This window comes from Daucus carota, chromosome 5 (genome assembly GCF_001625215.2).
Source record: "Daucus carota subsp. sativus chromosome 5, DH1 v3.0, whole genome shotgun sequence".
NCBI lineage: Eukaryota > Viridiplantae > Streptophyta > Magnoliopsida > Apiales > Apiaceae > Daucus > Daucus carota.
The window spans coordinates 15,046,315-15,063,275 of NC_030385.2; the positions used below are offsets into that span (position 1 = coordinate 15,046,315).

At 38.8% G+C, this 16,961-nt stretch overlaps 3 protein-coding genes across 3 annotated transcripts; 1 reads left to right on the forward strand and 2 right to left on the reverse strand.

Moving 5' to 3' along the window:
• Positions 1-730: 730 nt before the first annotated feature.
• LOC108220560 (GATA transcription factor 6) lies at positions 731-2,337 on the forward strand. The gene is made up of 3 exons (XM_017394361.2): positions 731-872; positions 959-1,241; positions 1,521-2,337. Exons 2-3 carry the CDS (start codon positions 966-968, stop codon positions 2,145-2,147), a joined length of 903 nt encoding a protein of 300 aa, XP_017249850.1. The 5' UTR covers positions 731-872; positions 959-965; the 3' UTR covers positions 2,148-2,337.
• A 9,113-nt stretch (positions 2,338-11,450) lies between these two features.
• On the reverse strand, positions 11,451-12,500 carry LOC108221391 (uncharacterized). The gene is made up of 2 exons (XM_064093845.1): positions 11,945-12,500; positions 11,451-11,782 (listed from the first exon to the last, which is right to left on the reverse strand). The coding sequence occupies exons 1-2, from the start codon at positions 12,498-12,500 to the stop codon at positions 11,451-11,453; spliced, it is 888 nt and encodes a 295-aa protein (XP_063949915.1).
• A 293-nt stretch (positions 12,501-12,793) lies between these two features.
• On the reverse strand, positions 12,794-14,308 carry LOC108221392 (uncharacterized). The gene has a single exon (XM_017395274.1). The coding sequence runs from the start codon at positions 14,306-14,308 to the stop codon at positions 12,794-12,796; it is 1,515 nt and encodes a 504-aa protein (XP_017250763.1).
• Positions 14,309-16,961: the final 2,653 nt, after the last annotated feature.

The window sequence follows — 16,961 nt, forward strand, 5'->3', positions numbered from 1 at the left end:
AGTCAAATCTTTAATTTGGAGCATGTTTGGCTAACAAATAAAAAAGATCTTAGCTTCTTATTTTCCAGACCCATTTGTAAGGCCTTTTAGCCTATGTTTTTAATATTATTTCGGGTTTATCAAAAAAAAAAGAAAGAATCGGAAGCATTTATAAAAATTTTTAATGTTAATTTCTTTTCAGGATTTTTACTTCTTTTTCAAACACTTTAATAACTTATAAGTCTTAATTTACTTCTCACTTTTACTCCACTTATATATTTTAAGTAAAAAGTCGCTTTTTTAAACTCACCCAAAATCCAAATAGCCCCTAAAACTCTTATCTTGCATCGAAACATAATAACCTATTCAAATTTAAAATCATAATATCCTTAATAAATAATATCCAACCCACCCAATATCTAAATCCAAAATCACTAGTCAAAAAATCTTTCAAATAATGCATTAATCACTAACATATCAAACTTTATCTACACTAAAGTATAAAGATAATGTGTACACATATCCCTAATCTATTTTAAGATATAAAAAAAGTCCACAGGATTATGGTCACATAATACATGTATCTGCAATCCTGAAAAAAAATCCAAATCTCATAAATATCTCTACCATATTATTGAGATCTAAATCTTGATTTTATTTCTGAAAATAATCGAAATAAATCTGAATAAAGTTAATCAAGCATGAAAAAGAAACAAAGCGAGGAAAAAGATAATCTAGGCACAACAGAAAACAGTAGGAAAAGATAAGAAACGGGACAACATATACGCACTTAATTACATTGAATGCTTCACCCAACGCACCACCCTCTTTATATTTTCCTCGTTCATTCCCTCTTTTCTCCACCGTATTTCTCTTTCAATTCTCTCTCACAGGTTAATTCATCTCTCTCCTTTCACTTACATATTATTCACCCCTGTAATATATTTATTAATTATTTTTTTGAATTTGTTCTGTTTAGGTTTACAATGGAGTGTGTTCAAAAGGCTTTGAAGAACAGTTCTGCTGAGACCACGGCGGCGCCAACGTTGTCAGATGATTTCTGGGCTAATGGACAGACTGTCGATGATTTCTTTGTCGATAATCTCCTCGATTTCTCCGAAGCGCCTCTGTTTGATGAAGAACAACAAAACAATGAGCAAGATGAAACGCTTTTGTTGGAAAATGAACCGGTGGGTGAACCGGAGGTTAAAGTTGAACCGTCGCCCGGTTCTGTTGCTGCCGGCAGCGACCTTTGTTTTCCGGTGAGTTTATGTTTTTCGCTCCTTGAATTGCGTGCTGTTAAGAAATGCTTTATCTGTGGGGGTTTCAAATTGCTAACCTTTTTTTTTTTAAATAAACCAAGTAAAATATTTAAAAAATTTAAAAAATAAGTATCAAATTATAAAAATCTTCGCACAAACATTGTTTTAAATGCGTTAAGATATTTGTAACTAAACAAACAGTATTTAATACATTAATTTTCATTTCGTGAACGAGTATTAAATGAGAGTGATATTTAATATCGATATTTATGATTTCAGACGGATGACGTGGCGGACCTTGAGTGGCTATCACACTTTGTGGATGACACTGCTGCCGGTTACTCATTAACAGTTCCACCCGCACCAATATCATCTAAACCGGTCGTGAAGTGCTCTGAACCGGAAATAACTCCGAAACCAACTACAATTTTCACAACGGTTCATACCAAGGCAAGAAGCAAGAGAACTCGAACCGGGGTCCGGGTCTGGTCACTCGGTGCAAACTCGCTCACTGACTCGTCGTCATCATCTACATCGTCGTCGTCTCTTACGACGTCGATGGCGTCTCCTTCGAACCCCTGGGCGTTCTACAACGACTTGGCTCAGTCAGCCGAGTCTGTGTTTGGCAAGCCGCCGGCCAAAAAGAAGCAAGCCACTGAAGCGCAGCCGCGACGGTGCAGCCATTGTCTGGTTCAGAAGACCCCTCAGTGGAGAACCGGTCCCCTCGGGCCCAAAACGCTTTGTAACGCTTGTGGGGTCCGGTTCAAGTCCGGTCGGCTCTTGCCTGAGTACAGACCAGCTTGCAGCCCCACATTTTCGAGCGAAATTCACTCCAACAATCACCGGAAAGTGATGGAAATGCGGCGAAAGAAGGACGGGGATGATGGGTTTGCGGTTCCGGTTTAATTAGTGTTGAGCGGGTAGTTTAGAAGAAATTAGGGTAGGAGAAAACCGGTTCAGAGTGAACCCGGTTTAGAAGTAGGCGCCAATGTTTTAGTTGTGTTGGATGTTTTTCTTTCATGGTTGGTGCGGTAGGTTTCGAGTCATGAAGCAAGTAACTGATTAGGCAAGACGTTAATGTACTTTCTTTTTTAAATCTTTTATCTTCTTCGGGTTTTTGGTAAAATTTAGTATTAATCTGAACTAATTTGTTAAATTAATGATTCAATATTTATCGAATATTTTTTCAAATCAATGATTTTTATTAAAATTAAAATATAATTGGTAAATTGATAAAATCTTTTTAAGAATTAATCATATATTTTGTTTAGATCGGTAATTTTTATAACTTTGAGCTATATGCCTATATCTCGGGAAATCGTTTGTGTCATTATAAAAGATGTTTTTTTTTTTTTTTTTTAACGTACGAACCCGCAGCTGCTATATTTTGGTGTGTACCGGATAAACCACGAACTCACGTAATAGCATGCAAATCTTATCGTCCAGGTTGCCTGAGTAGATCTCAAGGTTCTTCATGAAAAGATGTAGTTTTATTCAAATGAATCGAGAAAATAATGAAATGAAAAATCATATAATTTTTTTTTTTTGAAGAAATATGAAAATAATGACAAAATAATGACAAAATAATGACAAAATATAAGCGAGTCTAGATTTTTTGTTAAGGCTGAAAAATAATCTGAGTAATTCCGTTTTGAACCTAGATTCAAATTGTTAAAAACGAATATAATTCATATTCGTATAAAAAAATGAGTGAATTCGAATCCCGTTTTACAATTTGAATGAATACCCAGTTAGATCCTGCCATTTTGATAACCAGATATATTATTTATAATAATTCAACTGAACTAAGTACTCAAATATACAAATTTAATGAAAATACCCGAATCGAATTTAAATCATATATATTATTGTGGAAAATATATATCATATAAATAATATTTATATCAATATAATTTTAGTAAATAATTATCCGAATAATCCCTATTTTTTTTTATCTTCTACGAATTCAAATACGAATATACAAATATGAGTGATTTGATAACCATTTGAGCCGAGCCAAATATGAATATTGATATTCCTGAACAAACTTATATAATTCTAGTTTGAATTCAGACCGAATCTGAACGAGTAATTATGAATTCGAGCCGAATATGATCATGTTGTTTGTCGTACCTATTCAACTCGCTTTTACCCCTTTTTTATATCATGAAGATTGTTGAGAAATATGATGTTGAAGTGGAATGTACGTTCTTTTCGAAATATGTAAATTATATTTCTAGTTCAAATAATTGACATAAAATAATTTAAAAAATGAAAAATATGAACATTTTTAGTGATCAAATTTAATTTTATTATTTCATGTCTCATTTTATCCAAGTGAACACAAACTCAAGACTGTGATAATTAGTCATCTCCAAAGTCCGACTCGAGTTGATAAGAGGATTTCGACTAATTAAAATAATGAGGTCTATTCAATTGGGTTTTAAAAAATATAACAGAATATTGGGGTATTCAATTAGAATTTTAAATCATGCTACAATATTTGGTGATATTCAAACAGGATTTTAAATTATATTTTAATATCCGATGATATATATTTGGGATCATTTAAAATCCATTAAAAAGTGATAATATTCAAATACTGATGGATTTTTTCGGACTTCATATAATGGTGGATTTTTGGGATTGTTTACTATATTTTAACTTTTTTGAATTTCTGCTAAAAATCAATGAAATTTTGAAACATTGTGCCTAAATCCTAGAAAATCTATATTAATTCTCTGATATATTTACAAGAATTCACACAAAATCAAAATCAAATATTATATTTTAAAATTCATAACAAAACTGATGTATTAAAATCTTGGTTGAAAAAATTGGTCAAAACTCGATCAAATTCTGAACACATAAGCCAAACTCATTATTTCCCGATCAAACATGAAGCTTGTAGATAATGTCGAGATCGTTTGAGTGAGTTTAAAATAAGTGCTTTTTGTTTAAAATAAAAAAGTAAAATAAAAGTCAGGAGCTAGTTAAGACTTATAAGTGATAAAAGTGTTTGAGAAAAAAGTAGATACTACGTTTTCACCAAATATACCGTCATGTCAAAAATTTGACGATAGAATTTTGACAATCAAAACATGAAATCCTCAGGATACTTTAGGAAAATGTTTAAACTCCCGAATAATTCTCGGAAAAATTTATAAGTGACGGTTATCATATCCATATGTTTTTTTTTTTGACAAATATGACTTATAACCTTGTAAACGAGTATCTGTTCTAATAAATTCTCGAGATGAGTCATGATCGAACCTAGGAACTGCGACGATATAGGATAATCTCTTAATCTTGATAATAACAAATAAAATTGATTCTTCTGTGCTTTTACAAATTAAAATTTCAATATTTATCTTATCATGTCACGGTACTTGTATACTTGTGATTATTTTTCGTATTTGATTTATGTGGCACCTAAATATAGGTCGTCCAACACTAATTAACTCGACGTCAATATGATTTTATTTTTTTGCAGTGCCGTGACCAAACTGACCAAACTCGTTGTTGTGGATCTAAAAACGAGGGGTGTGAGCGATTCGTGCTTTGGACTGGTCTCGGTGCGAGATGCCTACGTATCTTCTGCTTGGAGAAGAATCAAGTCGAAAACGTAGTTCTAGTTTGGAGGGGTTGAGCCCTTTATATAGGCACTTCGGAGTCAAAAGTCGGGTGGAAGTATGATTTTGTGTACTAGACTTCTTATCGGAGTATGCTTCGGAGCAAGAGATAAGACAGAACTCTTATCTTCGAATGTTGACGTTTATCTCGGGTTCTTGGACGTTTATCCATGAGAGTTAGTTGCATTGCAGGATTTAAATTCATAGCTGGACCCTTAATTGGGCCCCAACCTAATTAGGTTTCTCCTAGTAATCCATATGTGAGATTCGGGCCTCTAGTGGGCCAATGCTAGATTTCTGGTAACTAGATAACCACCCGGGCCTTCTTGGATTGGGCCATTAAAATAATTATTCCAATCCTTATCATTTACCCCCCAACTTTCAACAAATTTCGTGGTAATTTATCGAAAGTTTATAGAGGTTTTCATACGGCTGTCCGACCTTTATCGAACACTTCTTGTGACTTTCATATCATACATCGTGCATTTTATTGAATTTCTCGTCAAGATGGTTGTTGTCGGGTATCCCCGCATTTTTCGTAGGCTTAATTCTATTTTATCGGAATTTTTGTGATTAAATTCCAATTTTCTAGAATTTTCGAGCCTTTAGATAATTTTCAAAATAATTTTTTGAAATTAAATCTTAACTTTCCTGATTTTTTTTGAATTTTCAGGATTTTCCCATATAGTTTCTTAATTTTTGGGGATTTTTATACCATTTTTAAAGAATTAAATAATTCTTTAATTAGCAAAATCATCCTTCAACTGGGAGGGGCTTCCTTGGCGTGCTTTGCCACGCCAAAGAGTCGTGTAACCTACCACGCCAAGGAGACATGTCTCCTGGGCGTGGTTGGATTAAGCTAGTCATGGATGGTTTTGGTCGATGCTCCCTTGGCGTGCTTTGCCACGCCAAGGAGGCGTGTAACCCACCACGCCGAGGAGACATGTCTCCTAGGCGTGGTTGAATTAGGTCAGTCATGGCTGATCAAGTTGTTGTGTCCTTGGCGTGCATAACAACGCCAAGGAGGCAAGAATCATACCACGCCTAGGAGACATGTCTTCTAGGCGTGGCTATCTATAGCCTATAAGGTGGATTAAGTCAATGTATCCTTGGCGTGCGTAGCCCGTGAATTCGAGGGTTTACCGGCAAGTGAACCGGTTGAGAGTTTTCAATATAATGTGTGACTTGAGACTTCGTTTCTCATTTCACATAAAAGCTTCCTAGTTTAAGAGCCCAAATCCTTTCAAACACTCTCTAGTTTCCTCGAGTTTTTCGGCGAGTCTTCAGGCGTTTTTCCGATCATCTTCAAAGATTTTCCAGGTTTTCGGCCGATCTTCAAGATCTAGTCCAGTTTCCGGGCGATCTTCAAAAGTTTCTCCAGGTTCCGACCAATCTTCATCTGTGTTCATCAATTTCTGGGTTTTGTTCCTTCACCCGTTGAAGATCAATGGCGGATTCTTCATCATCTCAACAATCCCAGCTTTCTCAACCAACTATGGCTCGCTCGCGTGCTAATAGAGGTAAAAAATCCCTCGTTCATGCTAGTGTAGTTTGTCTTAGGGATTTGCTAAGTAAATTCGGCCAAGCATTTCCAAATTTACTTCATTTAGATGCATACAAATATCCTTCTAGGTATGATCAGAAGAACTTTGATGCCATTGCTTATCTTTTTGGCATTAACAGGCCTTATAGGGCTGTGGCCCTAGGCCCAAATGATCGAGCCTGCTACCCAAAACCTGGGGCCATAAGAATTTACAAGGAAACCTTTTATGCGGGCTTTAGGTTACCCCCTCCCCCATTTCTATTTAGACTTTTGGATGAGGCCCGCGTTTGTCCAACTCAACTCCAGCCCAATGGCTGGAAGTTTATCTACTGTTTCTTGGTCCAATGTAGGAAACATTGTATCGAGCCCAGCATTTCGGTCTTTAGATATTTATTTAAATTTGTGAATGCGCCCAACGATGAGGGTTGGGTCAAGATCCAATATAGGAGCTTGGCCCGTAGTATATTTGTTTCGGGTACGGTCCCCGACTCCTTTACCCATTGGAAGAAGCAATGGTTCTATTTGTACTTGGACGACGGGAATTGGGCCGATTATTTCTACTCGGACTTTAGCAAGGCCGAGGATGGGCCTGTAAGGTCCCTTAAATTAGGGGTGGAGGAGGAGGCCGCTATCACAATTTTAACTGGAGATTGCCTTCACCACCGTTCCTTGTTTGTTTCTGAGGCCTCGCTCTAAGAGCACGTGCTGAGCGATTTAGGCCCAGAGGGTATTCCCTTTTTCCTTTCACTTCCTAGGCCTTTTATTTATTTATTTTTGTTATGTGTTCTAATTTGTTCTTGGTTTTCCGTTTGCAGCCCAAGAAAGATTGGGAACAATCTTTCAGAAGAGGGAAAAGGCCGCGTCAAAGGTCGTGGCGGCCGAAATCCCACGGGTCAAACGGCCCTGAAAAGAGGGGGAGCCAGAGGTCGTGGAGAAGATCCCGGCCTTTTTAACTCCAAGGCCCACAACGGTGGATGAGGATCCAAGCCCGTATGTGGTCCAATGGGGCCTTTTAAATAAGGACACCATAGTTGGCGATGCACGGGCCGCGGCTGAGTGGTTCAAAAACATGGTCACCCCCGGGATAGGGCCCACTTGGTGGAATCCTCAGAAGATCTTCAGATCGAGATGCTAGGGGCCCAAGCCGTGGCTACGGTAAGGCCCAATATTTTCTATAAGCTATTTCTTTTACTTAGGATTTTTTCATGCTAGTCTTTATTTCACTTAGAATTTTTCTTGACGATTTTGTTTTATCGTGCAGATGAACACTTACCTGCAAGCCGCCATTCATAACTTGAATGCGGTGAGGGTGGAGAAGACGATAGCGGAACGTGACCGCGATCGTTACTTCGAATCCTCGGCCGCCAATTTCGAGCGGTTCAGGAAAATGGAGGCGGAGCAGGAGAAGGTCCGCGCTTTGGAGGCGGAATTAGAGAGGGTGCTCCGGGAGGCGATCGCCGATTTCAAGGCGTTGCAGGAGTTCGAAGACCTCCTTGCGGAGGAGTATGACTTGAGCTTCCCCGAGACCTCTAAGTCGTGTTGGGAGAGGATTATCGACGAACTCAGCTCTCAAATCGACGGTGTTAGCCTGGAACCATTTCCAGTTCCTCGGCTCCCCGGAAAGAATACTCCTTCTCCGATGGCCGTCGAGGAACTGACGAACTCGTTTCCGTCTAACACCCAAGATGGGGAGAACCCATCTCAGAACTTGATGATCGAGGCGCCCAACAAGGATGAAGGGGATCTCGGGGAGAAAGCCCAAGACAAAGAAAAGGGGGCCCAAGATGAGGAAGCCCCAGATGGCGAGGATGAGGCCCAACTCCAAGGCAAGAAACAAGAGGAGGAGGACATCTTCGACGATGGGCTTCCCTAGATTAGGCCCTTTTTAGCCCTGCGTGGCTTATTTTTTAATTATTTATTCGAATGTTTGTACCCTTCGGGGTTAACTTTTATCAACTTATTTATTTAAGTTAATTCTCAGCTTCGTTTATTTGTGAGTTATTTACTTTGTTTGCCCGCCACTTAGGATTTCTAAATCAATCTTTAAAGAATAGATAAGTAGACTAAAACTTGTGACACCAAGTCTAGGAATAATTCACCCTTCGGGGTTTTAACCCTTGACTCATGAGTTGAAATCAATCCAGAGTAATTTTTACTTAGGATTTTTGCCTTTGCTCATAAATCCATAACTTAGGATTTTCAACTCATTATCTAATGATTGGGTCAACCCTTCGGGGTTTGTTGACTTTCACTTGTCATGGTTTACTCGGGAAAACATAAGTAAATTAATAATACTTGAGAAAATCAAGGTGAAGAATCCTCGGGAATTTTATTAATATCATAGTAAAAGAGATAAACTACTTTCGAAATCAACTACATGACAGTGGTCAACATGACCTTATTTCTGTGATAACTACTAACTTCTACTATCATAGAGTAGATATCAAATATAATATATCTTTAAGTTGGTCGCATGCCAACTCCTGGACACTTCAATTCCTTCGAGGGTTTGGAGCTTGTATGAGCCATGGCCCGCAACGGCCTTAACTTGATAGGGACCTTCCTAATTTGGAGCCATCTTGCCTTTGGGGTCTACCCTAGAAGCTTCAATCTTTCTAAGTACCAGGTCTCCTTCTCGAAAGTATCGCTCTTTAACCCGTAGGTTGTAATAGTAAGAAGCTCGCTTCTGGTTTTCCACAATCTTAGCATGAGCTTCATCACAGATTTCATCAATCATATCAAGGGCAAGTCTCATACCTTCTTCATTGGCTTCTGGCTCATACAGCTAGACCCTAGAGGAAGTGTGCGTGATTTCAAGTGGCACTACTGCCTCGGTTCCATAAGCTAACTGGAAAGGGGTTGCTCCAATTGAAACCTTACAAGTTGTTCGATATGCCCAAAGTATTGGGAGTAACTCGTCGGCCCATCACCCTTGGGCTTTTTCAACCCTCTTTTTCAATCCATCGAAGATTATCCTGTTAGCCACTTTAGCCTGTCCATTAGCTTGAGGATGGGCAACTGAGGTAAAGCGTAGCTCGATCGAGTAATCTTCGCAATAACTTTTAAATTCAGCAGTATTGAGCTGAGTCCCATTGTCTGTTACCATGACTCGAGGTATTCCATACTTGCAGATAATGTTCTCCCACACAAACTGAGCAACTTGCTTGGTGGTTATCTTGGTCATGGGTTTGGCCTCAATCCACTTAGTAAAGTAGTCAATTGCTACTAACATGAACTTTCTTTGCGCACTAGCAAGTGGAAACGGTCCAAGAATGTCCATTCCTCACATTGCAAAAGGGATCGGAGTATTAATGGATGTCAACATTTCAGGTGGTTGCGTACAATTGGTGCAAACCTTTGGCATCGGTCATATTTTTTCACATAGTCTTGAGCATGTTTCAGCATATCTGGCCAATAAAATCCAAGGCGGGTGACTTTATGAGCCAATGCCCTTCCTCCAAGGTGTTGTCCACACACACCTTCATGAACTTCTCTAAGGGCTTCCTGAGCCTCATCCGGCCTCAAACATCTCAAGTAAGGGATCACAAATGACTTTTTGTATGAGATTCCCTCAATGAGTACATACTTAAGGGCCCTTACCTGTAATTTTCGTGCTTCATCGGCATTTAGTGGCAGGTGACCGTTTTCCAGATACAACTTAATCTCATCCATCCAGGTGGCCCCTGTGTCGATTGGAGCAACTAACTTTGCTTCGATACTTGGGGTTCTCATAACCTGATAGTAAACGCTTCCTGAGCAAACCTCATCATCAGAGGATGCAAATTGTGACAAGGCATCAGCCTTAGTGTTCTCTTCTCTTGGCACATACTCTACTATACATTCCTCGAATAGTACCATTTGAGTCTTTACAATCCTTAGATATTTCAACATAGTGTCTTCACGAGCTTTAAACTCACCATTCACTTGGAAGACTACAAGTTTCGAGTCACCGCGGACCTTCAAGTTTTTCACCCTCAAGGTTCTAGCCAAACCACGTCCAGCAATCAGCGCTTCATACTCAGCTTCGTTGTTAGTAGTCGGGAAGTCTGGCTTGATAGCGTATTCCACAGTAAAGCCATCAGGGCTTTGGAGCACTAGTCCTGCACCACTACCTTTTGTTTTTGAAGCCCCGTCAAAAAATAGTAGCCAATATTCTTTAGGTTTCTCCTCCTTAGTAGGTTCTTCCACCTTGTCCTCCTGCCCCCCGACTTCCTGGTTGCTAATAGTACATTAAACGAGGAAGTCAGGTAAAGCTTGAGCCTTAATCGCCGTTCGTGGCTTGTATCGAATATAAAATTCCCCGAGCTCAATTGACCACTTGATTAATCTTCCGCTAGCCTTCGGGCTATGGATAACATTACGAAGAGGTTGGTCTGTCAAGACTTCTATGTTATGAGACTGAAAGTAAGGTCTTAACTTTCTCGAGGCTGTAATCATGGCCAAAGCAAACTTTTCGATCACCGAGTAATTGAGCTCTACTCCATGTAAAACCTTGCTCACATAATATACTGGTTTCTGATTTTTTAATTCCTCTCGAACGAGTACAGCATTCAATGCTTGCTCGGATACGGATAAGTACACATATAAGATCTCACCTTCTACTGGTTTTGATAAAAGAGGTGGCTCTACCATATATTTTTTTCAATTCTTCAAAGGCCACCTCGCTCTCATCCGTCCATTCAAAATTTTTGACCTTTAATGCTTTGAAGAAGGGTATACACTTATCTCCTGACTTAGATACAAACCTTCCGAGGGCTGCAATCCTTCCTGTCAACTTCTGAACGTCCCTTACACTTTTGGGTGGTTCCATATCTAGGATAACTTTTATCTTATCGGGGTTGGCCTCAATACCTCGTTTGGAGACCATTAGACCCAGAAACTTCCCGGAGCCAACCCCAAAGGCAGACTTGGCTGGGTTTAACATCATCTTATCCGATCTCAGGACTTCAATAGCCCCTTTCAAATGTTCTAGGTGATCCGCTTTATTCAAGCTCTTCACCAACATATCATCTACATACACTTCCATAGTCTTACCTATAGATGCTTGAACATCTTATTTGCCAGACGTTGGTACGTGGCTCCTGCATTCTTAAGTCCAAACGCCATAACTAAATAACAGAATACACCGAAGTCAGTAACGAATGATACTTTGGGTACGTCATCCTTGTCCATCCGGATCTGATTATATCCACTGAAGCCATCCATGAAGCTCAGCATCTCATGACCAGCAGTGACATCTATTAGCGTGTCTATCCTTGGAAGAGGGAAACAATCCTTTGGGTAAGCATCATTCAAGTCAGTGAAGTCCACACACATCCTCCACTTTTCATTAGATTTCTTGACCATGACAGGGTTGGCTAACCACTCTGAAAATTGAATTTTTTCAATAAAACCTGCTTCCAACAACTTATCAACCTCCTGTTTAATGGCTTCCTGCCTTTCATGGGCGAAGTTCCTTTTCTTCTACTTAATGGATTTCCACTAGAGGTTTATATTCAACTTATTGGTCATAAATAAGGGATCGATACCTGGCATATCGGCTGCTGTCCAAGCAAAAACATCACGATTGTTCCTCAAGAACTTCACAAGTTTGTTCTTCAATTCTTCTTGGAGTAATGCTCCGACATATGTAACTTTTTCAGGCTCTTCAGTGTACAGGGGGATGGGAACTAAATCCTCGGCAGGCTTGCCTCTCCTTTCTTCTTCTTCTTCTCGGACATCAAGATCTTCTATGGGTAACACTTGCCCCCTAGCTCCTCCGGATTTCAATGCTCCGACATAACAGCTTCGGGCCATCTTCTGATCTCCTACTTCTTCTCCCACTCCATTCCTAGTTGGGAACTTGATCTTCAAGTGATAAGTGGATGAAATTTCTTTAAAAGCGTGTATCCCAGTCCTCCCAAGGATGGCATTATAGGTTGATGAGGCTTTAACAACCAGGAAGTTCAATATACATGTGGCCTGTCTAGGCTCGGTGCCCATGGTTACTGGGACTTGGATCATGCCTTCGATCTTCGTTTCCGCATTATTGAAACCATATATAGGAATATCAGAGGGTGTTAGTTGAGAATCAGCGTAACCCATCTTCTCATATGCATCATAGAACATATATCCACCGAGGCTCCACTATCAACGAGTACTCTTTTTACAGACGAGTTTCCAATCACTGGTGTAATTACTAAAGGATCATCACGGGGGAACTTCACCTTCTCAAGGTCAACATTATCGAATGCCATAGCATAATCAATTTTTTCCCGCTTCGGGGGTTCTCCAACTATACTCATTACTTCTCTTGCATAAGCCTTCCTCGAATTACAGCTGGAAGTACCAGCAGCTGTAGGTCCTCCGAAGATTACATTAATCACAGGCCCTCGAGGCTAAGTTCTTTTATCGTCGTTGTCTCTTCCACGATTGTCATTATCCCTATGATTCTTGTCTCCATCTCTGGTAAATTTGGACAACTTGCCTCTTTGGATCAAGAACTCAATTTCATCCTTCAACTGCCGGCAATCATCGGTCTTATGTCCGGTGTCTTTATGGAATCGACAATATAAATCTTTGTTCCGTTTCTTCGAGTCGGTTCTTATAGACTTCAGCCATCTAACACTTTCATCCTTCTCAATCTCCATCAGGATTTGACTCCTCGGGGCATTAAGCTTAGCATACTCAGTGAACCTCGGCCCTAGTTTCTTTTTAGCAGGTGACTTTTCACCGTCGTCCTTCTTGGAGTATTTATTCTCAGCGTTATACTTGGTGTCACTCCCGCGCTTCTTGAAGTTAGTACTCAGTCCCTGATTGTTCTGAGATTTTCTCAAGCTTTCCTCCGCCTTAATATACTTCCCGGCTCTCTCTTGAAAATCATTCATATTATCAGGGGCCCTCTTGGCTAAAGATCGACGGAAGTTGTCATCGGTAGTACCTTGTTGGAGTGCAATCATAGCTACCTTTGGATCTAGGTCTGGGACCTTTAAGGCTTCCTTGGTAAAATGATTCATATACTCTTGGAGCGATTCGTTCTTAGCCTGGTGTAAATTCATTAACGAGGCGGAGCTTTTGGAGTGTGTTTTGCTTCCAACAAATTGCCCTATGATGGCCTTGCTCAAGTCAGCAAAACAAGAAATAGAATTTGGAGGTAAGCGACTATACCAGTGTTGCGCCATCCCGCTCAAGGTCTCAGGAAAAGCACGGCACTTAATTGCCTCCGTGACTGGTTGGAGCAATAGAGCGTTCATAAAGGTCCGGACGTGGTTAACAGGATCACCCGTGCCATCATAGGCTTTGATGGTTGGGAGCTTGAATTTTCTGGAGATTCTTGCACCCATAATTTTTTCGGTAAAGGGTGGAACGGGGTTATCAGGATCGCCAGCTGGCAACAAGTGGATCTGATTCATGCTTGACCGACGAGGGTTTTCATCCCACGGTTCTAGGGGCGGCAACCTTGCCTGGTCTCTCTTTAATCGTGCAATTTCCTCTTCGTAGGCGCGGATTCGTTCCTCATAAGTTTGGTTCGTCGGCCCCCGGGGTTCATTATTGTCTTTCCTGAAGCGGCTTCGGCGGTTTCGAGTATGGTCGGTATCTCTTCTCTTTCGAGGAGGGGTATCATGTTCCTGCTCCGAGTCGGAGGAGTCGTAATCAGTTATGTGTACGCCATCATTACCCGTACCTCCACGAGTAGTGGTCATGACAATTGAGTAATCGGTGCCGTTGTCGGTAACGGTTGCAATAACCTGAGTCTTTGGGGGCAGCGTGCCAAAAATCAGGGCAGCGGTGGTTTGAGCAGCGGTAGTCCCGAGTGGGATGGAGGCGATGATGGGGAACGTTCCGGTCGGGACTCCGGTGGTCGTCTGGCTGAGTGGAACATGTACTTCTGAACATATTCTTGGGTTCGTCATGGTTGTCGTCTTTTTCCCACTGACGGCGCCAAATGTTGTGGATCTAAAAACGAGGGGTGTGAGCGATTCGTGCTTTGGACTAGTCTCGGTGCGAGATGCCTACGTTTCTTCTGCTTGGGGAAGAATCAAGTCCAAAACGTAGTTCTAGTTTGGAGGGGTTGAGCCCTTTATATTGGCACTTCGGAGTCAGAAGTCGGGTGGAAGTATGATTCCGTGTACCAGACTTATTATCGAAGTATGCTTGGGAGCAAGAGATAAGACAGAACTCTTATCTTCGAGTGTTGACGTTTATCTCGGGTTGTTGGACGTTTATCCACGAGAGTTAGTCGCATTACAGGATTTAAATTCGTAGCTGGACCCTTAATTGGGTCCCAACCTAATTCGGTTTCTCCTAGTATTCCATATGTGAGATTCGGGCCTCTAATGGGCCGATGCTAGATTTCTGGTAACTAGATAACCACCCGGGCCTTCTTGGATTGGGCAATTAAAATAATTTTTCCAATCCTTATCACTCGTATTGATTTATTTTTGGTTGTCACAGACGGTCTCATATTAATACAGTTGTTCGACTACTTTATAATGTAGTTCACACTCATTTAACAATCTCCCTTCGAACCAATAATCTCTAATCTTGTGATCCTTATACCGTCATTACTCATTTATGTTGCTTATTTTGCGGCACAAGCCGCCCGACCACCTTAGTCAGGATGACATTAGACACAAGCCGCCCCGGAACTCCAATCATAGTTATGAAGAGTCTCCCGTATCACACAACTATGGCCTGTAATCTTAGGATCAGCTTCTTAACCATCAGCTCTAATGTCACTTGTTTATAACTACAGTACGCAATCCAAGAATCAACTTCTTAACCATCGGCTCTAATGCTACTTTTTCGGTCACACAACACCCATTAACTCCACATTGGTATGATATTGTTCGCTCTGGACCATGACGAAATCCGCACGGATTTGTTTTTAAACTCTTCCCAAAAGGCCTCATACTAATAAAGTTATTTAGCCGGTTATATTCAAGACAAATCTTCTTTATTATTACGATGTGGAATTTGGGTTGACACTCTTGTATACAAATACATTAACTTGATTACAAAATCCTTCTCTTTTGTATCTCTCACACAACTCTTTAACTTTTGTAAAACATAAAACTCATACAAATAACTATATTCGTAGGCATCACAAATATTTATTTATAATTTACTTAATATCTTATTTATGATCATTGCCATATTTTCTAATTTTAAATAGATACCTTTCATAATCAACATTTCTACCAAAATAGGATTATCTCAATTACCTTAAATAAAATACATTATCAACTTAGGATTTTTAACGTATTTAAGAATTCGGGACGGAACCCAACACTAAGTACTTGTATTTTTCTCTTTGATTTGTAAATAATTTCTTATCATCCTAGATATTTTTTAAAAACTATTATCATCCTAGGATTTTGATTATTATTTTAAATTTAAATCCCACATGATATTTTGCGTCAAAAATTTATCGGTTTAATAATTTGTAATTTTAAATTTATATATCATCAATAAAATATATGTTAGTTAAGAGAAATAATTTTCAAGAATCTTCAAGATTATTTTTCTCAACATATTATATAAACATATAAGAAAGAAATGAGAAACACTCAAATATAAACTTATGCTTATATGCTCTAAAGCTTGAAGTGATAAAGATCATCAAATACAAACTCGTATTTGCATATACTCATCTGGTCTGGTTTTTTGAGAGCTACTCCAACTTCGTAAAATTCTTAATTAAAAATAATCATTATATATTAATAATAAAAATTATAAATATTTGTGTAGAAAAATTCAATTTCATTGGAAATTGTTATTGTCTATAAATTAAACCAACCTCATGATGTTGGTTATATTTCGATAATCTGTACGACATAGACATGTAAGCAAGATTTCACCTTATTTCTTATCATATTAAAATAAAATTATATTATATTTAAAATAATATACAAATTTTAAAAATATAGTTAAATAATATAGTCAGTATGATTGAAATCAAATGTCTTATAGAATTAGAAAATTTTACATAACATCTTAGAAGTCCAATTTAGCCAACAATCCAAAATCGTTAAAGATAATCGTCAAAGAAAAAGCACTTTTTCAAAGTACTCACTGAAGTGAAAGGCTGGTATCATATTAGTCATCAAACTTAACGGGTATCGTTTCAATCACTAAAATCAAAATAAATATCAAATTAATAACTCAAAAAAGTGCTCGAGAACTAAAAATTAATTTTTTGAAGTTGTATACATTTTTCTTGAATTCTGCTATGATCAAATGAAAAGTCATGAACTCTAGTATTTTAGATAATATAGTAAGATTATTTTAAATTTAAATACTATTTTATTTTTAATTTTGTAGTTATTATTTTATTTAAATAAAAATAATTAGTAGATAAAATTTTAAAAATCTCACTATATTATCTACTCCCTCCATCCAAAATTAGATGACCCTTTTGAGAAATATTTTTATCCCAAAATAGTTGAGCTTCTCTCTTTTCAAAACAAATTTATCAACAATCTTCCACTCTTACCCTTTCTTATTTAGCATTTCCAATGTGACAACTAGCTAATATTATAGAAATTCAACGCAATAAATATAGAC